The 25,618-nt window shown below is 43.0% G+C and overlaps 1 protein-coding gene across 2 annotated transcripts in view; it reads left to right on the top strand.

The window, feature by feature from the left end:
* Positions 1-778: 778 nt before the first annotated feature.
* The window catches only part of LOC137378830 (mitochondrial inner membrane m-AAA protease component AFG3L1-like), a 75,419-nt gene continuing 50,579 nt past the window's right edge, over positions 779-25,618 (top strand). Inside the window, exons 1-5 of one of the 2 annotated variants that reach the window (XM_068049249.1) lie at positions 779-1,147; positions 7,867-7,951; positions 8,662-8,724; positions 11,000-11,091; positions 13,653-13,802. In XM_068049249.1, the coding sequence (XP_067905350.1) occupies positions 1,061-1,147; positions 7,867-7,951; positions 8,662-8,724; positions 11,000-11,091; positions 13,653-13,802 (477 nt within the window). In that variant the 5' untranslated portion in view covers positions 779-1,060. The remainder of the gene's footprint in view (positions 1,148-7,866; positions 7,952-8,661; positions 8,725-10,999; positions 11,092-13,652; positions 13,803-25,618) is intronic. The other variant, XM_068049250.1, reaches the window with a different exon arrangement.

Genomic DNA, 25,618 nt, shown 5'->3' with positions numbered 1-25,618 from the left:
TTTGAATTCTTCAGAGAGGGGAAAAGAGAAAACCAGTATTTCCTCATCTTACTCCGCTGAAGAATTGCAATCTCCAGATAGTGGGTCTCCTTGATGGCATATCCAAAATCAGGCACTCAATGGAGTATCATTCAATTGAATTCATAACTTTTGCTTTTTGGCATACATGGGATTGATACATCAGTTCACTATTTTACAGCTACCTAAACATAAATTTATTTCATATATAAACAAAACTGGGGAGGCTATATATTCTAAAATTCGCAAGTTTATCCTAATATTTTCCTGCATAACACTTCAAAAAAATAACTGTATATGAAGTACTTTGGAAATATCAGGAGAAATTATAATGTACTATAAAAATGAGTTATTTTTAATTGCCAGACAAATTTGTTAAACTAAACCTCTACCTGCCTGTTCTGGTGCGCATTACTTGAAGTGTTCTCCCAGTGTCTGGGTCAGTATTTAATCCTCCAATATCACTAAAACAGATTAACTAAATTCTGATGAAAGATCGCAGACCTGAAACGTTAAATCTGTTTCTCTCTCAGCTGCCAGACCTGATGCGTATTTCCGGCATTTTCGGGTTTTATTTGAGATTTCCAGCAGCCGCAGCATTTTTCTTTTTAAAAAAAACTACTTTGCAGTTTTGGGGATTTTGCTGAATACAAAGTGGCTGTTTTTTAAAATTTAAAAAAGCAGGAATATAGCACCGAGTCTTCACTCTCATACAGAACAGAACTGTCCAGTTGCGTCCCAGACCTGACAGTCACAGTGATTTCAATGAACAGTCATTGCCGGAACACATTGGCAGGCAGGACGTTTTACCACCGGAGTGAATTAAGTAAAGGACTGGGGACCTAATTTGAGGTGGAACTGTGAGCTGCTGTCATTGTGGTTTTCAAACAGTTTAAAATATAAACTTTACAAAAGAGAAGATAAAGGCGGGCAGTTTGTCCCTTCATATCTGAGTAAATCGGTCGGATTTTGGAGCTGAACGGGATCGTGGAGTCAGTCTGTGAGCGGCCCAGGCGCTGACATTGAGCTTGGAGCCCAGGCCATGGCGCTTGCCTTCAGGCTGCTGACCAGCTGCCGGCGAGTGTTCACCCGGGCCTGGGGACTGTGGCCGGGACAGCGAGGCTGCTGGGTGAGATGGGGACCTGGGAGTGTGATATTGGAGGGTGCCGGTGGGTGAACTTGTGCTGTGTCCAAGGACGCTTCACAGCGGAATTTTTATTTTATTTAGAGATACAGCACTGAAACAGGCCCTTCGGCCCACCGACTCTGTGCCACGCATTTCTGGTATCATCCTTGTAAATCTTCTCTATACCCTCTGAAGTTCCTTTCTATCCTTTTTATAATATGGCGACCGGAACTGTATGCAGTACTGTAAGTGTGGTCTAACCAAGGTTCAAAACAGGTTGACCATAACTTCCCTACTTTTCAATTCTATCCCTCTACAAATAACACCTCGTGCTTGGTTTGCTTTTTTTAATGACCTTGCTAACCTGTGGTGCAACTTTAGTGATTGGTGTATTTGTACTCCCAGATTCCTTTTCCAAGTAATAAGTGACCTCCTTATGCTTCCTGCCAAAATGTGTGTCAACAGTGGCTCAGTTGGTAGCACTCTTGTCTTTGAGACACAAAGTTCTGGGTTCAAGTCCCACCCCTGGGCTTGAGCACAAAAATCAAGGCTGCTACTCCAATGTAGTCCTGAGGGGGCGCTGCACTGTTGGAGGTGCTGTCTTTTGGATGAGATGTTAAACTGAGGTCCCATCTTCCTGCGCAGGTGGATGCAAAGGATCCCAGGGCACTATTTCGAAGAAGAGCAGGCTAGTTATTCCCAGTGCCCTGGCCAATATTTATCCTTCAATCAACATCACAAAAAACAGGATATCTGGTTATTATATTGTGGGAGTTTGCTGTGTGCATACTGGCTGCTGTTTCTCCTTCATTCCAACAGTGACTTCTTTCTTTTGGGCCTCCTTATCTCGAGAGACAATGGATACGCGCCTGGAGGTGGTCAGTGGTTTGTGAAGCAGCGCCTGGAGTGGCTATAAAGGCCAATTCTGGAGTAACAGGCTCTTCCACAGGTGCTGCAGAGAAATTTGTTTGTTGGGGCTGTTGCACAGTTGGCTCTCCCCTTGCGCCTCTGTCTTTTTTCCTGCCAACTACTAAGTCTCTTCGACTCGCCACAATTTAGCCCTGTCTTTATGGCTGCCCGCCAGCTCTGGCGAATGCTGGCAACTGACTCCCACGACTTGTGATCAATGTCACACGATTTCATGTCGCGTTTGCAGACGTCTTTATAACGGAGACATGGACGGCCGGTGGGTCTGATACCAGTGGCGAGCTCGCTGTACAATGTGTCTTTGGGGATCCTGCCATCTTCCATGCGGCTCACATGGCCAAGCCATCTCAAGCGCCGCTGACTCAGTAGTGTGTATAAGCTGGGGATGTTGGCCGCTTCAAGGACTTCTGTGTTGGAGATATAGTCCTGCCACCTGATGCCAAGTATTCTCCGAAGGCAGCGAAGATGGAATGAATTGAGACGTCGCTCTTGGCTGGCATACGTTGTCCAGGCCTCGCTGCCGTAGAGCAAGGTGCTGAGGACACAGGCCTGATACACTCGGACTTTTGTGTTCCGTGTCAGTGCGCCATTTTCCCACACTCTCTTGGCCAGTCTGAACATAGCAGTGGAAGCCTTACCCATGCGCTTGTTGATTTCTGCATCTAGAGACAGGTTACTGGTGATAGTTGAGCCTAGGTAGGTGAACTCTTGAACCACTTCCAGAGCGTGGTCGCCAATATTGATGGATGGAGCATTTCTGACATCCTGCCCCATGATGTTCGTTTTCTTGAGGCTGATGGTTAGGCCAAATTCATTGCAGGCAGACGCAAACCTGTCGATGAGACTCTGCAGGCATTCTTCAGTGTGAGATGTTAAAGCAGCATCGTCAGCAAAGAGGAGTTCTCTGATGAGGACTTTCCGTACTTTGGACTTCGCTCTTAGACGGGCAAGGTTGAACAACCTGCCCCCTGATCTTGTGTGGAGGAAAATTCCTTCTTCAGAGGATTTGAACGCATGTGAAAGCAGCAGGGAGAAGAAAATCCCAAAAAGTGTGGGTGCGAGAACACAGCCCTGTTTCACACCACTCAGGATAGGAAAGGGCTCTGATGAGGAGCCACCATGTTGAATTGTGCCTTTCATATTGTCATGGAATGAGGTGATGATACTTAGTAGCTTTGGTGGACATCCGATCTTTTCTAGTAGTCTGAAGAGACCACGTCTGCTGACGAGGTCAAAGGCTTTGGTGAGATCAATGAAAGCAATGTAGAGGGGCATCTGTTGTTCACGGCATTTCTCCTGTATCTGACGAAGGGAGAACAGCATGTCAATAGTCGATCTCTCTGCACGAAAGCCACACTGTGCCTCAGGGTAGACGCGCTCGGCCAGCTTCTGGAGCCTGTTCAGAGCGACTCGAGCAAAGACTTTCCCCACTATGCTGAGCAGGGAGATTCCACGGTAGTTGTTACAGTCACCGCGGTCACCTTTGTTTTTATAGAGGGTGATGATGTTGGCATCGCGCATGTCCTGGGGTACTGCTCCCTCGTCCCAGCACAGGCATAGCAGTTCATGTAGTGCTGAGAGTATAGCAGGCTTGGCACTCTTGATTATTTCAGGGGTAATACTGTCCTTCCCAGGGGCTTTTCCGCTGGCTAGGGAATCAATGGCATCACTGAGTTCCGATTTGGTTGGCTGTATGTCCAGCTCATCCATGACTGGTAGAGGCTGGGCTGCATTGAGGGCAGTCTCAGTGACAGCATTCTCCCTGGAGTACAGTTCTAGGTAGTGCTCAACCCAGCGGTCCATCTGTTTGCGTTGGTCAGTGATTATGTCCCCCGATTTAGATTTGAGGGGGGTGATCTTCTTGATGGTTGGCCCAAGAGCTCTCTTCATGCCATCATACATTCCTCTGATGTTTCCGGTGTCTGAGGCCAGCTGAATATGACTGCATAGGTGTTGCCAGTAGTCGTTTGCGCAACGCCTAGCTGTTCTTTGTGCAGTACTTCTGGCTGCTTTAAGTGCTGCGGATGTTAAATCGCTGGGGGCTTTCTTGTAGTTCAAAAGTGCAATGCGCTTAGCGGCTATGACAGGTTCCAGCTCTTCATTATGAGATTGAAACCAGTCTGCATTTCTCTTCGCACTTTTGCCGTAGGTGGTCAAAGCTGACTCATAGATGGCGTCTCTGATGTGGGCCCACTTGGTCTCAGCATCCCCTGTGGGAGTGTTTTGAAGGGCTGTTACAAGTGAATTTAGAAATTTTTGTAACAGCTGTGGGTGAGAAATTCTGCTCACAAAAAACATCACAAAAAACAGGATATCTGGTTATTATATTGTGGGAGTTTGCTGTGTGCATACTGGCTGCTGTTTCTCCTTCATTCCAACAGTGACTACGCTTCAAAATATTGGCTGTAAAGTGCTTTGAGACATCTGGTGGTTATGAAAGGCACTATATAAATGCAAGTCTTTGTTTCAAAATATACTGCCTCGCATTTATCTGTGTTGAACTTTATTTGCCAATTATTTGCCCATTCTGCAAATTTATTAATGTCCTCTTGTAATTTGTTGCAGTCCTCCTCAGTATGGACTATCCTCCCCAATTTGGTATCATCCGCAAATTTAGAAATTGTCTTTTTGATGCCATAGTCCAAATCGTTAATTAGGACATGGGCAGTAGAGTTTTGAATGAGTTCTCATTTATTGATGGTGCAAGATGCAAGGCTGACCAGGAGAACATTGGAACAGTCTAGAGTTAACAAAGTCATGGATGAAGCAGGGGCAGTGATGGACAATGCTATGGAGCTGGAAGTAGGTGGTCTTAGTGATGGAGAGTATATGTGGTTGGAAGCTCAGCTCAGCGTCAAATAGAAAGGCAAGGTTGTGAAGAGTCTGGTGCCGCCTCAGACAGTGGTGAGAGAACAGAGTTTGTCGTCTTCCCGTTATTGGAAACAATTTCTGCTCATCGAATACTGAATCTCAGACAAGCAGCATGACAAACCAGAAACAATGCAGGGGCCACGAGAGGTGATGGTGAAGTAGTTACATCATTATATTTCCCAAACTATTAAGACTTCAACACTCCTATTTTTCCAGAATAACCAGAGCTGGGTGTCATCAGTGTACATGTGGAACCTGACCTGTTTTCGAATGATGTCGTTGGACAGCTTGTAGATGTGAAATAGGATGGGGTCAAGAATAACTCATTTGGGAAGTCCAGAAGCAGTGGTGTGGGAATGTGAAGAAAAGCCATTGCAGGTGATTCTCTGGCTCTGACTGGATAGATAAGGAACCAGGCGAGTGCAATTACACCCAGCTGAACATCAGAGGGTGTGTCAACCATGTTAAAGTCTCCAATCAGCTCAAGAAGGATGAGGAAGGATAGTTTACTATGGTCACAGTCACACAAGATATCATTTGTGACTTTGATAAGGGCTGTTGCAGTATCGTGGCAGGGTCAGAAACTTGATTTAAGAGATTCAAAAATGGAGTTGAGGGAAAAGTGGGCATGGATTTGGTAGGCGACAACATCTTCAAGGACAAGTGGTGGTTTGCAGGGACTGAGGAGTTGAGTTTTTTTTAAGGAGGGGGACTGGTGACACCAGATTTGAAGGGTAGGGGGACAGTGCCTGTGGAGAGGGAGCCATTAACAATATCAGCTCATGTGGGAGCCAGGAAGGGAAGTTGGGTGGTCATCAGTTTGGTGGGTATAGGATCAAAGCAAGAGGCGATGGATCTCATGGGCGAGATGAGCTTGGAGAAGACTTGAGGGGAGAGTGCAAAGCTTCAGGACAAACAAGCAGGTTATCTTAAACTTGCCCACTAGTTACTGGTTAGTCTGAAAAAATAGGGGTGTTGAAGTATTAATACTTGGGAAATATAATGTAATTACTTTAAAATAATTCCCACATATTTCTCTTTTTAGAGACTGTCAAATCAAGCAGCTTAATTTAAATAAAATCAAACTCTGAGTCAGAAGATTGTTGGTTCAGGTCCCACTCCAGAGACTTGAGCACATAATCTAGCTTGACGCTTGAAAGTGCAGTACTATCAGATGTTCCTTCTTTTGGATGAGACATTAAACCGAGGCCCCGACTGCTCTCCTGTGGCGCTATTTGAAGAAGAGCAGGGGATTTTTCACCCGTGTCCTGGCGAATGTTCATCCCGCAATCAGTATCACAATCTGGTCATTATCTCTTTGCTGATGGTCTCTCGGGATGAAAGATGACTTGCTTCCACTCCAGGTCGATGGATTCTGAGATGGGTGATGTCCAATGCATGATCTGCAGACTGCCACATGAGGGGCAGGTGGTGCATGAGGGGTCAGGTAGATGAGTATTTTGGAGGGTTTGTGGCTCTCTCCGATGCCTCAACTTTGCCTCCGCGTGCTCCTGACGAAGTATCTCAAGGTGTATGATGCCTTCCTGAATGAGCTTTCTCTATCCAGTATGGTCACGAGCCAGGGACTCCCAGGAGCCGATGGGGATGTTTGATTTCTTCAGGGATGTTTTGAGGACATCTCTAAAGCGTTTCCACTGTCCTCCTGGGAGTCTCCTGCCACGACCAAGTTCTGAGTAGAACAGCTGCTTCGGAATCTGGTGTCAGGCATGCAAACAACATGTCCCACCCTATGGAGCTGGTTTTGGGTGTTTAACGCCCCGATGCTGGGCAGATTGGCTTGAGAGAGGACGTTGCTGTTGAATCGCCTTTCTTGCCACCAGATATGGAGGATCTTGCGGAGGCACCTCTGATCGTACTTCTCCAGTGCTTTGAGGTGCCTCCTGTAGGTTGTCCAAGTCTCCGAAGCACATAGGAGTGCAGGGATCACTGCTGCCTGGTAAATCATGATCTCAGTCTCAGGTTTGAGATCCTGATTCTCAAATACTCTCTGTCAGCCGAAGACTGAGCTGGCACATTGGAGGCAATGCTGAACCTTGTCGCCTATGTCTGCCGTCAGCTGAGCGGAGGCTCCCAAGATGAGGAAAATGGTCCACATTTTCCAGGATCTCACCATTGATCTTGATTGACAGAGGGAGGTGTTGTGCTGTGAGAGCTGGTTGGAAGAGGACCTTCGTTTTCCGAGTGTTTGGTGAAAGACCCATTTTCTCACGTGCTTCAGAGAAGGAGTCGACATTGATCTGGAGCTCAGTTTCAGAGTGAGCTCTTTATCTTTTTTCTGACACTGGGAGCTTGCTGTGTATAAATTGGCTGCTGTGTTTCGCACATTATAACAGTGATTACACTAATTGTTGGCTAGAAAGTGCTTTGGGGCATTTTGTGATCATGAAAGGTGCTTATGTAAATGCAAATTCTTGCTTTATTATTAAGACCTAATCTACATTCAACACAAAAAGTTGTCTGTAAATCAAAACCGAAAACTAAGCTTATAAGATACAAGCTGTTGTGGATTGCAGTTCATTTTGTCGAAATGATTTAATCTGTCTGTTTGAATAAATGCTTTGAGCATCATATTTTTAACATCGTACATCAGGAGTATTAGAAACAAAGATTACACAATACGCCACCATGACACTTTTTTTCTTGCTTCAGACATTAGTGAAGGAGTACAACTGAATTACAGTGTGCTGGAAGATGATTGATGTAAGATAATAGAAGTTTTACATGGTTGAAGGAAACACTGTGTTTAAACTAAAAATAGTTTCAGGTTTTGCTTTAACCAGACTTGGAACAGGGCTCTTTTTCCAAATTAGCTGTTTGATAATCCTGTTACAAAACTGTATTGTATTTTGACGTTGAGGAGTTCCTGAGCTGAGTTTAATTGTTTTTTTTTATTCTGAATTCAGTATATCGGACCATACATTGACAGAAGTTCAGGATATCAAGGCAATATGTTGACTTTTAGATTGCACACTTCGAAACAACCAAAAGGTAAGTGTAAGAGAATCCATTTTTATTTATAGCAGAGACAAACTAGTGATTTACAATAAATGTTTTTTATTGCAGAAATGTAGTGTTTTTCCTGTAGAGTTAGCTTAGCAGCTATGAAATCTAATGTAGTATGCTATGTGGGATGTCTGCTGTAAAATTCAGTGCAACAGTAGGGTCCGGGCAGATAGACCTACAAATGCTAAATATATTCACATGAAATTCATGTATGTTGGTTCAGACACCAGTTAAAATGGCAGGTGTAGAAATGGCATCTGAGCACATTGTGTGCTCATTGGCAGAGGTTTGCACCATGTAGTTTCAATGTCAGAATGATTTTGCTTATCTCAAACAGGTCGTTTTATTAATTTTCTTAAAATGTGAGAGGTGGTATGTTCTTCAGAAATCAGAAGAGACTTGCTAATTTGCTCTCCTTTGGGCTATGTGCAGTGTTAAATGCAGCAATGGCACCAAGATTGATCTGCAGAACATGGGGCCAGATTATAAAGATGGGGCATCCTATTAATACCTGCTCACTGCTCTGGATATTACATGATCATTTTGGACATAGAGAAGCATTACTTTTTTGTCCAAAATGTCATTTATTTTCAGTTCACCTTCCTAGGAATTTTAAGTTAATAGGAATTATTTCATTAAGCAGCATTATCATAGGTAATGAGAATGAGTTTTAGTTTAATTATTTCTTGTTTCAGGATTTGAGAAGTATTTCCCCAAAAATAAAAAGGCAGCAGGACCAAAAGCCAGTGACATTAAAGGTAAAGCACTCCTGAGTTTTGATTCTGAAAACGTATTTCCTGATGGGATAGATGCCGGTGTTCAAGTTTCTCTAATAGAGTCTCAGTCATTAACAGCGCAGAAGGCGGTCATTCGGCCCATTGAGTCCATGCTGGCTCTCCACGGAGTTACGCTGTCAGTCCCGCTCCCTGACTCAATCCCTGTAGCTGAATAAAATAAATCATGTTTTTTTCTTTTATTTCACGGGATATGGGTGTCACTGGCAAGGTCAGCATTTATTTCCCATCCCTAATTGCCCTTGACAACTGAGTGGCTTGCTGGGCCATTTTGGAGGCCAGTTAAGAATCAACCACATTGCTGTGGATCTGGAGTCACATGTAGGTCTAAAAGGCATTTACAATAATTAATGAGTAGTTTCATGGCACCATTGTTGAGACCAGCTTTCAATTCCAGATTGTTATTTATTAATGGAATTTGAATTCCACCAGCTGCCATGGTGGGATTTGAACCTGTGTCCTGAGGGATTACTAGTTCAGTGACATTACCACTATGCCACCGTCTCCCCCTCATACCAGTACTGTTTCACTACTAATATTTGTAATAAGAACATTTTTAATCTCTCAGACTTTTTATTAATTCTCGAGATGTGGGTCTTGCTGGCAATGCTGGTGTCCTAGGCCCAACCATCTTCAGCTGCTTCATCAATGACCTTCCCTCTATCATAAGGTCAAAAGTAGTGATGCTGGCTGAGGATTGCATAATGTTCAGCACCATTTGAGACTCCTCAGATACTGAAGCAGCCTGTGCCCGGATGCAGCAAGACCCGGACAACATCCAGGCTTGGGCTGATTAGTGGCAAGTAACAATTACACCACACAAGGGCCAGGCAATAATCATCACAAACAAGAGAGAATCTGACCATCTCCCTGATGTTCAATGGCATTACGATCGCTGAATTCCCCCACTATCGACATCCTGGGGGTCACCATTGCCCAGAAACTGAACTGGACCAGCCGCGTAAATACTGTGGCTACAAGAGCAGGTCAGAGGCTAGGAATTCTGCAGCGGGTAACTCACCTCCTGACAAAGACTGTTCACCATCTACAAGGCACAAGTCAGGAGTGTGATGGAATACTCTCCATTTGCCTGGATGGGTGCAGCTCCAACAACACTCAAGAAGCTCAACACCATCCAGGACAAAGCTTCCCCTCCAAGCCATACACCATCCTGACTATAGTGGAACTATACCACCGTTCCTTTGCTTTCGCTGGGTCAAATTCCTGGAACTCACTTCCAAACAGCACTGTTGGTGTGCCCTAAGGACTTCCCTGAGAGGGAAACTAAGTGACTTGCTAGGCTGCTTAGGACAAGTAAGAGTCCATCAAGTTTGTGTGGGACTGGAGTCACATATGGATCAGACTGGGTTAAGGACAGCAGGTTTCTTTGCTAAAGGGCATTAATGAGCTAGTTCATTTTTTTATGACTATCTTACAGCTTCATGGTCACTTTTACTGATACTAGTTCTTTATTTCCAGATTTTTTAAAGCTATCATGAGCTCAGGTGCTCTGAGTTATTAGTCCAGGCCTCTGGGTTACTGGTTCTAAAGCATAACCTATGTTACTGTACCCTGTACTACATTAGTTGATATTAGTTTATCCAGCTATTGGCCCTCCCCACCCCTTGGATTAGATACTGCTGTACCCATATTGGTGTGTCTTGATGGTTTCGTGCAGGTAACAGTACCTGGAAGAACCTCCACCACATGGACTACAGCAGTTCAGAAAACAACTCCTCACCAACTTCTCGACTGCAATTAGGGATGAACAATAAATGCTGGGTTGCCAGCGACGTCCGCATCCCATGAATGAATAAAAATAGAGATAAATACTTCTATGTACAAGATCAAAAGTCATCTCAGTATTGTAGGGGTGGCACAGTGGCGCAGTGGTTAGCACCGCAGGCTCACAGCTCCAGCGACCCGGGTTCAGTTCTGGGTACTGCCTGTGCGGAGTTTGCAAGTTCTCCCTGTGACCGCGTGGGTTTCCGCTGGGTGCTCCGGTTTCCTCCCTCAGCCAAAGACTTGCAGGTTGGTAGGTAAATTGGCCATTATAAATTGCCCCGAGTGTAGGTAGGTGGTGGGGATGTAGTAGGGAATATGGGATTAATGTAGGATCAGTATAAATGGGTGGTCGTTGGTCGGCACAGACTCGGTGGGCCGAAGAGCCTGTTTCAGTGCTGTATCTCTAAATAAATAAAAATAAATAAAATAAAAATCGTAATGCCTTTTTCTACAGCAAAGCCAAAGGAGTCTGGAGGTGGAGCAAGAGGTAGTGGCAAGAAAAGTGGGAAAAAAGAAGAATCTGCCTGGTGGAACCGGCTACAGAAGGTTTGTTTTTTGGGCGAGTTAGTTCTTCTCTTGCTGACTAATACACACAGCTAATTAGGTACAGCCAATACTGTAACTGTAGTGAAGTAATCTGTTTGTGAAATGTAAAAACAAATCATTTCCATCAATCTGTAATTGAAATAAAAAAACTACAGTCATTCACTGTATAGAGATGAAATCCACTGAACTATATCTATATACATAGAAAATAAAGTTTATGTTGAAGGGTTCATCATTATTGTTTAATATTTCTAAATTAAAAATTGTTTTGGTTATTGTTACGACTGACCACTCCTGTCAAAGTCCCCAATCAAAATATACGATTCTGATTGTAGTGGGACCAATGCACTTTTAATTCAATCCCATCGCTCTATAGATCGGCTAACGTATCATTTCAAACTTTACAAATTAAAGAAAGACCCAGCCAAATTGTACCATTTATTAACCCCCCCCAAATGAGGCTAACCAAACCAAACCAAAAAGTCTTTAAATCAACAAATTAACTCTTTAATTAGAAGAACTAAATTCTTAAACACTGAAGATATAAACAACATTTAAAATTGAAAAAAATTAGTGTCCTTGCAAATTTACAGTCCAATGTTGCTTGAAGTCCTCACAGAATGTTGCTTTCCTTCGCCAGCAAATTTCAACAATTAATGACTTGCAAATACCTTCAATGGAATCAAGCTGCCATAGAGTTTTTGAGGGATGAAAGATTGTCACAGTCTAGCTTCCCTTTCTTCAATCTAAATTACCAGAGATCTCTGTTTTGGCTTGACTTTTAGAATTTTGAGAGATAATAATACGTAGACTAAAGTCCTATTCCTTCAGTTTAAATGGTTGCGAGCTCTTTTTCAGGTGTGCTAAACACAACTGTGTCCTCTGTGTCTGTGTCTGTTAGAACAAACTGTCTTCGACTAAAAAGCCAGTTCAAAACTGAATTGTAACAAATGTATCGCATGAGACTCACTCCCAGTGGTTGTATCTATGGTAACAAGAATGCACCCTTTGAATCGCAGTCTCCAAATGGCTGTTTGTAAGGCAACGAAAATGCACCTTCCTGTAACTCCTAAGGCTTGCCGGCTCTTAAAGCAATACTGATCCCTTGCAAGCCTTAAAGGCAAACCGCGTATTCCGAAAAAAAAAACTACAGGACCATGACATTATCAATCTAACAGTTTCATTCCAAATGTGACTTTTAACTTTTTGAGTTTGAGTTTCTAGTGCTTTGAATGTATGAATAATTCAGAGAGTAGTACTTTTTTGTTAGCACAATCAAGCATAACTTATGTCACATCATTAACATAACAGTTGACTCTCGTGATTCTCTGAGTAATGTTATGACAGAGGCAGGATGAGTGCACTGTCTTTCTCTAATTCCACTTCTTCGCAGGTCACAACATATATTTAAATTTTTACCCAGTTACTGATATAACTAATTATATACTCTTTTTATTTCAGAATAAAATCCACCAACCAGGTTTCTTTAAACAACAAAATTATCAATTTATTATAAAACAAAACATATTCAGTAAAGATGCAAAGCATTAACACACAGATTGAAATATAAAAGTTCCCTTCTAACTTAGCCCAACACACACACACACTCTCTCTCTCTCTCTCTTTCTGTCTCTCTCTCTCTCTTTCTGTCTCTCTCTCTCACTCTCACACACACACACACGCGCGGTTAGAGAAAAAAATGAGAAGTTTTCTCTGCAGAGATCGCTTTACAAAGAAAGACAAAAAAATACTTTAGCCAAATACTTGGTAATTCTTGAAGGGAAAGGATAAAGTATAGAATGATATCAGTTGTCCTTTTCCTGGCGTCTCAAAATACACGTAAACGCCCGTCACTGGGATTCTTTTGGAACAGTTCTCTTCAGGCGACGTCAGGGATTAGTCTGGCAGGCTTTCAAGGAGAAATGTGGCATCAGGGGTTTCAGCTATCACACTCTGTATTCTTAGGGTTTCTCAGAGAGGTGGAGAAAGGATGAGTTGGATGCTTCTCTCAGCAGGCTGCAAACCCAACTGACTCAAAACAATATCCAAACTGAAATCAACTTTTGACATGTCACTTCTCTGTAAACAACTCCCATAGTCAGAAGGCACCAGCTTACCTGAAGACATGTGACTTCCAGTAAGTGTTTTTAAATAAAGTCCCAAAGTCCTTCCAGTGACCTTTTCAAAAAAAAAAGTCCAGCATTTATGGCATCGTTTCAGTCCTCCAAAGGAATCCATTTCCACAATTATAAAACACAGATCCTCACAAAAATGTTAACAAATGGAGGTACTTTCATAACAGCAACAGTATCTGCCATATTATAACGTAACTATTTGAATAAGCATGCATGCCTCACTGTAATCTCATATTAAACCAGGATTTCAAATCTTTAATTTCCATCTAGTTTTAACAATTTATTAATATATCACAACTGAAAAATCTTTTTTGATTTGATAGTCAATAGTTTCCATGACTATTAATTCAGAGGGACTGAATGGTTGATATAGGTATAGATATAAATTTTATGTGATGTCTTCTATATACTTTTTATTAATTCTAGGGAGACCTTCCATGGGATGATAAGGAATTCCGATATTTAGCTGTGGGGATAGCTGGACTTTTCTCTGGATTCGTGTATTTCTACTACCGAGACCCTGGCAGGGAAATTACTTGGAAAGATTTTGTAAATTATTACCTGGCACGAGGTATGGTAAGTAATTTTAAAACCTGTCTTCCCGATACAAAAATAAGTTTATGACAATGCAAGAGTAATAATGCATGTATTCAGCTTGGGCTCCCACATAAGAACATGAGAAGTAGGAGTAGTCCATTCGGCCCTTCGAGCCTGATCTGCCATTCAATATGATCATAGCTGATCTTTTACCTCAACTTCACTCTCCTCCCCGCTCCCTATATCCCTTGTTTCCCCGAGAGTTCAAAAATCTGTCGATCTCAGTCTTGAATAAACTCCATGATGGAGTATCCACAGGCTCTGGGTTAGAGAATTCCAAAGATTCACAACTCTGAGTGAAGAAATTTCTCTTCATCTCAGTCGTAAATGATCAACCCCTTATCCTGACGCTGTGCTTTTTCGGTGCTTGGTGAGGGCAGGTGGCGCTGTTGCTGCCAATGCTGCTGTTGGGCCCCTTGTGGGCCCCCCCACCGGAGCCCGCTGGGAGGCCACCAGGGTTTACCTGGCAGTCTTCCAAAGCAGTGGAGGATTTCCCCGCCACCTCTGGTTAAATGCCAACAGAGGCGGGAAGAGGCCCTTAATTGGCTACTTAAGTGGCTCAATTGGGCTCTGGGCTGAAGGGCTGTCTGCCACCTTTCCCACTGCTGGCAAGATGCCATAGTGGCAGGAAGACAATGGGCACGCCATCAATCACCTCCCTGCGCCATCTTGCCAGCTTTTCTGCCTCCTAGACCATCCCCAAAGGGCTGGTAAAATCCAGCCCAAGCTCACACTGTCCACCCCCTTCGGAATCTTGTATGTTTCAATGAGATCACCTCTCATTCTTCTAAACCCCAGAGAGTACAGGCCCAATTTACTCAGCTTCTCATCATAGGGCAATCCTGTCATCACAGGAGCCAATCTAGTGAACCTTCGCTGTACTGCCTCCAAGGCAAGTGTATCTTTCTTTAGATATGACCAAAACTGCGCACAGTACTCCAGGTGTGACCTCACCAAAGCCCTATACAGTTGTAGCAAGACTTTGTTATTCTTGTACTCCAATCCCCTTACAATAAAGGCCAATGTGCCATTTGCCTTCCAAATTGCTTGTGCACCTGCATGCTAACTTTGTGTGTTTTTTGTATGAGTACACCCAAACATGGAATTGTAGAATGGCCTCCTTCTGTGCTGTAACCATTCAGCCCGTCGTGTCTGTGTTGCCTCTCTGCAAGAGCAACTCACCTAATCCCACTCTCCAGCCTTTTCCCCATAGCCATGCAAATTTTTTCTCTTCAGATAATTGTCCAATTCTCTTTTGCAGACCTCGATTGAACCTGCTTCCACCACACTCTCAGGCAGAGCATTCCCAATCCTAACCACTCACTGTGTAAAAAAGTTTTTCCTCATGTCACCTCTGGTTCTTTTGCCAATCACATTAAGTCAGTGTCTTCTGGTTCTGTATCCTTTGGCCAATGGGAACAGTTTCTCCCTATCTACTCTGTCCAAACCCCTCATGATTTTGAGCACCTCTATCAAATCTCCTCTTAATCTTTGCCAAGGAGAACAGGCCCAGCTTCTCCAACCTATCCACGTAACTGAAGTTCCTCATCCCTGGAACCATTCTCGTGAATCTTTTCAGCACCCTCTCCAATGCCTTAATATCCTTCCTAAAGTGTGGTGCCCAGAACTGGGCACAATACTCCAGCTGAGGCCGAACCAGTGTTTTATGCAGGTTTATCATTAACTTCCTTGTTCTTATACTCTATGTCCCTATCTATAAATCCCAGGACCCTGTATACTGTATTAGTCTCTTTCTTAGCCTGCTGTGCAACCTTCAATGATTTGTACACATATACCCCCAGGTCCCTCTGTTCCTGCATCCCCTTTAGAATTGTACCCTTTAATTTATATTGCCTTTCCTCGTTCTTCCTACCGAAATGTATCTTTTCACACTTTTCTACATTAAATTTCATCTGCCGCTTGTCCGCCTATTCCACTAGCCAGCTATGTCCTCTTGAAGTTTATCGCTATCCTCCTTACAGTCCACAATACTTCCACATATTGTTATCACAAATTTTGAAATCGTGCCCTGTACACCCAAGTCTCTGTTGTTAATATATACCAAGAAGAGCAGGGGTTCCAACATTGACGCCTGGGGAACCCCACTATATATCTTCCTCCAGTCTGAAAAACAACTGTTCACCACTACTCTCTGTTTCCTACCACTCGGCCAATTATGTATCCATGCTGCTACTGTCCCTTTTATTCCATGGGCTCTAATTTTGCTGGCAAGCTTTGTTATGTGGCACTTCATCAATTGCTTTTTGGACGTCCGTGTACACTACACCAACCGCATTACCTTCATCAATCCTCTCCGTTAACTCATCCAAAAACTCAAGCAAGTTAGTTAAACATGATTTGCCTTTAACAAATCTGTGCTGACTTTCCTTAATTAATCCACATTTGTCCAAATGACTGTTATCTTAGTCCCAAATTATCGTTTCTAAAAGTTTTCCTACCATTGAGGTTAAACTGATTGGTCTGTAGTTGCTGGGCTTGTCCTTGCACCCTTTCTTGAATAAGGGTATAGCATTAGCAATTCTCCAGTCCTCTGGCATCACTCCTGTATCGAGGATTGGAAGATTATGGCCAGTTCTTCCACAATTTTCATCCTTCTCTAAGTTTTCTTGGATGCATCTCATCCAGTCCTGGGGACTTATCAACTTGAAATACAGCCATTCTATCTAGTACCTTCTCTTTATCAATTTTTAATCTGTCCAGTGTCTCAACGAACTCCTCTTTCATCATCACTTGGGTAACATCTTCTTCCTTAGTAAAGACAGATGCAAAGTACTCATTTGGCACCTCAGCCATGTCCCCTGATTCTGCATAAATCCCTTTTAGGTCCCGAATTGGCCCCACTCCTCCTTTTACCACCTTTTTGCTATTTATGTGCCTATAGAAGATTTTTAGCTTCCCTTTATGTTAGCTGCTAGTCTCCTCTCATACTGTCTCTTTGCTTCTCTTATTTACTTTTTCATTTCCCCTTTGAACCTTCTGTATTCAATCTGGTTCTCAATTGTATTATCCACCTGACGTGTCTTATGCACCCTTTTTCTGCTTCATCTTACTTTCTATCTCTTTCATCATCCAAGGCGCTCTGGATCTGTTTGCTCTACTTTTCCCCCTCGTGGGAATGTACCTCGACTGTACCTGTACTCTCTCCTCTTTAAAGGCATCTCATTGTTCCATGACAGTTTTTCCTGCCAATCTTTGATTCCAATTTATTTGGGCCAGATCCATTCTCACTCCATTGAAGTTGGCCCTCCCCCAATTAATTACTCTTACTCTGGATTACTCCTTCTCCTTTTTCATAGCTAACCTAAACCATATGATGTGATGGTCACTGTCCCTGAACCAAGTCCCTCTCAACATTAACATTTAAAAGTTTCATGCCTTTTGCAAAATATTCTGCTTTTCTATTCTTACTGCTAAAGTGAATAACCTCATACTTCCCCACATTATACACCTTCTTGCACCTTGTTCCCCACTCACTTAACCTGTCTATATCTCTTTGCGTCCCACAGCTTGTATTCCCACCTAAAGTTATATCGTCAGCAAACTTAGATACATTACTCTTGGTCTCTTTGTCTTTGTCATTAATATAGATTGTAAATAGCTGAGGCAACATCATTAATCTTTGTGGCACTCCACTAGTTACAGCCTGCCAAAGAGACTTGAAAATGCCCCTAATCTTTGCTTCCTGTCTGTACTCAATCCTCCATTCATGCTGATATATTACCCGCGACTCCATGAGCCCTTATCTTGCCTATTAACCTTTTGTGTGGCATCTTATCGAATGTCTTTTGGAAATCTAAGATTTCCCCTTTATCAGCACTACTAGTTACATCTTCAAAAAACTTGTAATAAATTTGTCAAACACTATTTCCCTTTTGTAAAACCATGTTGACTTTGATCATACTATAATTTTCCATGTGTATTGATGAGACTTCCTTAATGGATTCCAGCGTTTTCCTGATGACTGATGTCAGGTTAACTGGCCTGTAGTTCCCTGTTTTCTGACTCCTTCCTTTATTGAATAGCAATGTTATATTTGCTAACTTCCAATCTACTGGGACAGTTCTCGAATCTAAGGGATTTTGGAAAACCATAACTAATGCATCTACTATCTCTGCAGCTACCTCTTTTAGAACCCTTGGATGTAGGCCATCCAGTCCTTTGTCTGCTTTTATACCCTTCAGTTTCTCTAATACTTTTTCTCTGTTGATATCAATTACCTTAAATTCCTCATTCTTATTAGCCCCTTGGCTACCTTCTGTTTCTGGTATGTAATTTATGTCTTCTTCTATGAAGACAGACACAAAATATTTGTTCAGCATCTTGGCAATTTCCTCATTCCCCTGATAATTTCTCCTGTCTTTGCCTTTAGCAGACCAACGTTTACTTTTAGCTACTCTCCTTTTTAGATACTTGTAAAAGCTCTTATCTGTTTTTTGTATTCCTGGCTAGTTTACTTTCATTCTATTTTTTCTCTTTTTATCAATTTTTTGGTGGCCCTTTGCTGGTTTCTAAAACCCTCGCAACCTTTACTACTATTCGTTGCCACATTATAAGCCTCTTTTACAAGAGAAGTTATGGATAGTATTAGATTAAGCCACAGATGAATCTTTCTTGCTGAGTTTTTATTTTTTAATGGAATGTATTTTTGTTGAACGTTTTAAAAAGTTTCTTTAAATGTTTCCCACTGTTTATTTACTGCCATGCCTTTTAGTCTATTTACCCAATCAACCTTAGCCAGCTCTCCCCTCATACTTATATATTTGGCTTTGTGTAAGTTTAAGATTTTTGTCTGGTACTGGAGTATCTCGCTTTCAAACTTAACATGGAGTTCAGTTGTATTCTGGTCACTTGTTCCCAGAGATTACTCCTATGAGATTACTAATTAAAGCTGCTTCATTGCACAATAGTAGATCTAAGATAGCTTTATTTCTAGTTGGCTCCATCATATATTGTTCCAGGAAACTGTTGCGAAAGTATTCCAAAAACTCATCTTCCAGACTATCTTTGCCAATTTGATTTGTTCATTGTGGCTTTCAAAAGGAATTGGATAATTATCTGAAGAGAAAAAATTTGCAGGGACATTGGTAAAGGACTGGGGTGTGGGATGAGCTGAGTTGCTCTTTCAGAGAGCTGTCATGCCTCCTGTGCAGTAATCATTCCATGATTTAAGTCCCCCACGATTATTACATTGCCTTTGTTACAAGCTACAATTATTTCTTGGTTCATGCTCTGTCCAATGCTGTAACAACTGTTACAGGGTCTATAAACTACTCCCACCAGTGTTTTATGAGCCTTGTTATTCCTAATCTCCACCATATTGATTATACTTCCTGATTTTCTGAGCCAAGATCCTTTCTCGCTAATATCCTTACGTCATCCTTTACTATCAGGGTTATTCCTTCTCCTTTTCCATTCTGCTTTTTCAAAATGTTGAATACCCTGGGATATTTATTTTGCAGCTTTGGTCATTTTGTAGCCATGTTTCTGTCATGGTGATTAGATCTAAACCATTTATCTCTTTGTGCTGCTACGTTATTCTACGTTATTAGAAATACTTTGTGCATTCTGATAAAGAGCCTTATTTGCTGATGTACTATTGCAAGTAAACTCTCTGTCCCCTCCTGTCCCACTCTGCATTTTTTTTATTTGTTTGTGGGATGTGGATGTCACTGGCTAGGCCAGCATTTATTGCCCATCCCTAATTGCCTTTGAACTGAATGGCTTGCTAGGCCATTTCAGAGAGAATTTTTAAGAGTCAACCACATTGCTGTGGGTCTGGAGTCACATATAGGTCAGACCAGGTAAGGATGGCAGATTTCCTTCCCTAAAGGCCATTAGTGAACCAGATTTATTAATTGAATTCAAATTTCACCATCTACTGTGGTGGGATTCGAACCCATGGCCCCAGAGAACTAGCCTGGGCCTCTGGATTACTAGTCCAGTGACATTACCATACACCACCGCCTCCCCCTTAACTTGTCTTTACCCAAATCACTACACTGCTCTATTATGTCGACTTACTCTTTAGATTTCTAAATCTCCCTTCCCATGACCCCTCTTTTAGTTTAAAGCCCTATCCAGAACCCTAATTTATATGATTCGCTGATCCCTGCCCGGTTTAAGTGGAGCCCATTCCAATGGAACAGCTCCCTCTTTCTCCAGTATAAGTGCTGGTGCCCCAAGGATCAAAACCTCTTCCCACACCACTCTGAACTACGTGTTTAATTCTCTAATCTGCTTGCCCCTATACCAATTGGTGCGTGGCTCAGGTAACAATTCAGAGATTATTACTTTTGAGGTTCTGCATTTTAATTTGGACCCTAACTCCTCAAACTCTCAGCAGAATATCATTCCTAGTACTGCCTATGTAGTTGGTTCATATGTAGACCACAGCAACTGGATCTTCCCCCTCCCACTCCAAGTTCATCGTCAGCCTGAGGAGATGTCTCTAACCCTGACATTGGGCATGTACCACAACCTTTGGAACTCCTGTTTATGGCTGCAGAGAACACTATCTATCCCCCTGACTATACTGTCCCCTATCATTGCTGCATTCCTTCTCACTCCTCCCACAAATAGCTTCTTGTACCATGGTACTATGGTCATTTTGCACGTCCATCCCACAGTCATTGTTCTAATTCACACAGGTAATAAGTACCTTGTCCCTGTTGGTCAAGGACCGAGGCTCCTCCATCACTGCATCCTAGATCCCCATACCTGCCTGACTCGCAGTCACTACCCTCCTGTTCTGACTATTGAGCAACTCTAAAGTTCTACTTCTCCAATGGGATGTGACTACCTTCTGGAACAAAGTGTCCAGGTAACTCTCCCCCTCCTTGATGTCCTGCAATGTCTACACCTCAGACTCCAGCTCACCAAGTCCCTCAAGCTGCAGACACTTATTGCAGATACGGTTGTCAGGAATGGCAATGCTTTCCACAAAATCCCACATGTTGCAGTCATGACACACCACCATGTCTGTCTGTCCTTATTTATTTATTTGATTCATGACCAGTGATCAACACACCATGAGACATGGCACTTGCCCATATAGGAGAGGAAAGCCCCAATTTCAATCCCTGCTCACTGACAAGTTAGGCGATCTCACCTGCTCCTGATTTGTGTGGAAAAGTAGAAATTAGGCAAGGACACAATATAGCTTAGTTGTGATGTTCTCAGTTGAACTGACAGCAGACACTTGAGCCTAGATTTTTATTGGCTCGGAGACTGTAAGGCTCTATCTTGGAGCTGTGGTGCGCTTTACATCTGCCAGTTTGCTCACAGGCTGACTTCATGGGATCTTTATGGAAGTCAGTTTCTGGCTCATGTTGGAGAATTTAAAATGGATGTGGCCACATATATGGGGATAGAAATCAGTATAGCTTTTATGAAGGCTGAATTGATGCAGGCTGGCTTTAATAGATGAAAAATAAAAAGCCTTTATGGGGCAAATTATCGATTGACACAAACCAATGACAGATCAAATATATGGAGGCAGGACATGGAGTCTGTAGCAAAATAATGGTGCATGCAACATCTGAACCTTCTGTTTGATGACTGGCAAGATGGGTCTGAGGAAAGCTGTTGTGTTTATCACTCCAGGGCATTCTTCTCAGAACATACCACTACAACATAGTGGTGAGGCTCATTGCTGTGAACAGTTCCTTGCATGAACTCGAACTGATGCAGAAGAGAGTGGTATATCTTGAGGAATTGCCAAGAACCCTGTTTTCTCCCCCCACCCACTCATCAGTATTTTGGAAATGTTGTGACATTGGCAGCTACATCATGCCCTGGTGCTAGTCATTTGTAGAGGAAGTGGAATAGCACTTTATTCTGACCAAGCATCAGTCACTTGTTCCACACCTCTGCGGGCAGCATATTGGTTGATATTGCTGATAATTTGTGTGCGAGACTGGACAGAAGTGGAAGCAAAAGATTTTAGTCTGCTGGTAATCTTGCCTGACACTGATGGTACTGTCCGTATGGTGCAGGTTGGGTGCAAGCGTCCTTGCAGCAGGTGGAACAGCTGATGCGGAGCCTGCAGAGCCAATTCACTGCAGTCAGTGACAGGTAGGTGTGCCAGGGCCTGCAAATATATTTGAATCATCAAATTTTATAGCATAGAAGGAGGCCATTCAATCTGTTGCACTCATGTTGTCTCTGAAAGAGCTATCTAAGGTCCCTTTCCCTTCACTTTCTGCATGCACTTTTAAATAGAATCATGGCCCTCTCTATTTTAGATGTGGCATCATGGTGGATGCAGCCATACTTGTCCTGTTGCTGCCTGAACTCTTTGGCATGCCTTCTTGTACCAAGTTCTACTTAAAACATTAAATATTACGACTGGGATGCTTTCAAAGCAATCCTGGCATTAAGGTTAAAATGATTTGCTATAGGTCAAGGGCACGGACTCGGGGTATGTTCTTCTTAGATGCCAAGGTACACCCTGGGTAAAATGAATGTTGGTATTGTGGGTGATGCTTAACAGATCCCATCTTTAAGGAGTACCTTGTTTTGCAGAACTCATGGAAATAGTTTCTGTACAGTAAGTTTTTCTGTGATATTCTGTTGCTCTTATTAGCTACACATTTCTTCTATGATCTGTTTCAGAAAAGCAGGAAAACATTATATGAAATGTTAGAATTAGAATTAGAACATTACAGCGCAGTACAGGCCCTTCGGCCCTCTATGTTGCGCCGACCTGTGAAACCATCTGACCTACACTATTCCATTTTCATCCATATGTCTATCCAATGACCACTTAAATGCCCTTAAAGTTGGCGAGTCTACTACTGCTGCAGGCAGGGCGTTCCACGCCCCTACTACTCTCTAAGTAAAGAAACTACCTCTGACATCTGTCCGATATCTATCACCCCTCAACTTAAAGCTATGTCCCCTCGTGTTTGCCATCACCATCCGAGGAAAAAGACTCTCACTATCCACCATATCTAACCCTCTGATTATCTTATATGTCTCTATTAAGTCACCTCTCCTCCTCCTTCTCTCCAACGAAAACAACCTCAAGTCCCTCAGCCTTTCCTCGTAAGACCTTCCCTCCATACCAGGCAACATCCTAGTAAATCTCCTCTGCACCCTTTCCATAGCTTCCACATCCTTCCTATAATGCAGTGACCAGAACTGCACGCAATACTCCAGGTGCGGTCTCACCAGAGTTTTGTAGAGCTGCAGCATGACCTCGTGGCTCCGAAACTCGATCCCCCTACTAATAAAAGCTAACACACCATATGCCTTCTTAACAGCCCTATTAACCTGGGTAGCAACCTTCAGGGATTTATGCACCTGGACACCAAGATCTCTCTGTTCATCTACACTACCAAGAATCTTCCCATTAGCCCAGTACTCTGCATTCCTGTTACTCCTTCCAAAGTGAATCACCTCGCACTTTTCCGCATTAAACTCCATTTGCCATCTCTCAGCCCAGCTCTGCAGCCTATCTATGTCCCTCTGTACCCTACAACATCCTTCGGCACTATCCACAACTCCACCGACCTTCGTGTCATCCGCAAATTTACTAACCCACCCTTCTACACCCTCTTCCAGGTCATTTATAAAAATGACAAACTGCAGTGGCCCCAAAACAGATCCTTGCGGTACACCACTAGTAACTAAACTCCAGGATGAACATTTGCCATCAACCACCACTCTGTCTTCTTTCAGCTAGCCAATTTCTGATCCAAAGCTCTAAATCACCTTCAACCCCATACTTCCGTATTTTCTGCAATAGCCTACCGTGGGGAACCTTATCAAACGCCTTACTGAAATCCATATACACCACATCCACTGTTTTACCCTCATCCACCTGTTTGGTCACCTTCTCAAAAAACTCAATAAGGTTTGTGAGGCAACCTACCCGTCACAAAACCGTGCTGACTATCGCTAATGAACTTATTCTTTTCAAGATGATTATAAATCCTGTCTCTTATAATCTTTTCCAACATTTTACCCACAACCGAAGTAAGGCTCACAGGTCTATAATTACCAGGGCTGTCTCTACTCCCCTTCTTGAACAAGTGTACAACATTTGCTATCCTCCAGTCTTCCGGCACTATTCCTATCGACAATGACGACATAAAGATCAAGGACAAAGGCTCTGCAATCTCCTCCCTAGCTTCCCAGAGAATCCTAGGATAAATCCCATCTGGCCCAGGGGACTTATCTATTTTCACACTTTCCAAAATTATTAACACCTCCTCCTTCCGAACCTCAATCCCATCCAGCCTAGTCGCCTGAATCTCAGTATTCTCCTCGACAACATTTTCTTTCTCTACTGTAAATACTGATGCAAAATATTCATTTAACACTTCCCCTATCGCCTCTGATTCCACACACAACTTCCCACTACTATCCTTGATTGGCCCTAATCTAACTCTAGTCATTCTTTTATTCCTGATATACCTATAGAAAGCCTTAGGGTTTTCCCCGATCCTATCCGCCAACGACTTCTCGTGCCCTCTCCTTGCTCTTCTTAGCTCTCCCTTTAGATCCTTCCTGGCTAGCTTGTAACTCTCAAGCGCCCTAACTGAGCCTTCACGTCTCATCCTAACATAAGCCTTCTTCTTCCTCTTGACAAGCGCTTCAACGTCTTTAGTAAACCACGGCTCCCTCGCTCGACAACTTCCTCCCTGCCTCACAGGTACATACTTATCGAGGACACGCAGTAGCTGCTCCTTGAATAAGCTCCACATTTCGATTGTTCCCATCCCCTGCAGTTTCCTTCCCCATCCTACGCATCCTAAATCTTGCCTAATTGCATCATAATTTCCTTTCCCCCAGCTATAATTTTTGCCCTGCGGTATATACCTGTCCCTGCCCATCGCTAAGGTAAACCTAACCAAATTGTGATCACTATCACCAAAGTGCTCACCTACATCTAAATCTAACACCTGGCCGGGTTCATTACCCAGTACCAAATCCAATGTGGCATCGCCCCTGGTTGGCCTGTCTACATACTGTGTCAGAAAACCCTCCTGCACACACTGGACAAAAACTGACCCATCTAAAGTACTCGAACTATAGTATTTCCAGTCGATATTTGGAAAGTTAAAGTCCCCCATAACAACTACCCTATAACACTAAATTTTAATTGAAATAAAATGCACCAAAGATTTTCTGAAAAATAAATACTTTCATATAGTAAACACCAGCTCAAAAATACGAAATGTATAATTAAAATAAATGACAAACTTATTTCCTTCTGTCCCTGCAAATGAGGACATTTAGCTGTTTTCATTTAATTTTTAAAAATTATTTTATGGGGATATGGACGTCGCTGGCCAGGCCAGCATTTATTGCCCATCCCTAATTGCCCTTGAGAAGGTGGCGGTGAGATTCCTTCTTGAACCGCTGCAGTCCATGTTGGGTAGGTGCACCCACGGTGCTGTTACGAAGGGAGTTTCAGGATTTTGACCCAGCGACAGTGAAAGAATGGTGATATAGTTCCAAGTCAGGATAGTGTGTGGCTTGGAGGGGAACTTGCAGCTGGTGGTGTTACCATGCATCTGCTGCCTTTGTCCTTCTAGTTGTAGAGGTTGCGGGTTTGGAAGGTGCTGTCTAAGGAGCCTTGGTGCGTTGCTGCAGTGCATCTTGTAGATGGTACACACTGCTGCCACTGTGCATCGGTGGTGGAGGGAGTGACTGTTTGTGAATGGGGTGCCAATCAAGCGGGCTGCTATGTCCTAGATGGCGTCGAGCTTCTGAGTGTTGTTGGAGCTGCACCCATCCATGCAAGTGGAGATGGCGGTGGGGGGCGG

The sequence above is a fragment of the Heterodontus francisci genome, chromosome 17 (genome assembly GCF_036365525.1).
Source record: "Heterodontus francisci isolate sHetFra1 chromosome 17, sHetFra1.hap1, whole genome shotgun sequence".
Classification (NCBI taxonomy): domain Eukaryota; kingdom Metazoa; phylum Chordata; class Chondrichthyes; order Heterodontiformes; family Heterodontidae; genus Heterodontus; species Heterodontus francisci.
Note: the sequence above shows the minus strand (reverse complement) of the source record. Positions and strands in the feature narration are given on the sequence as shown.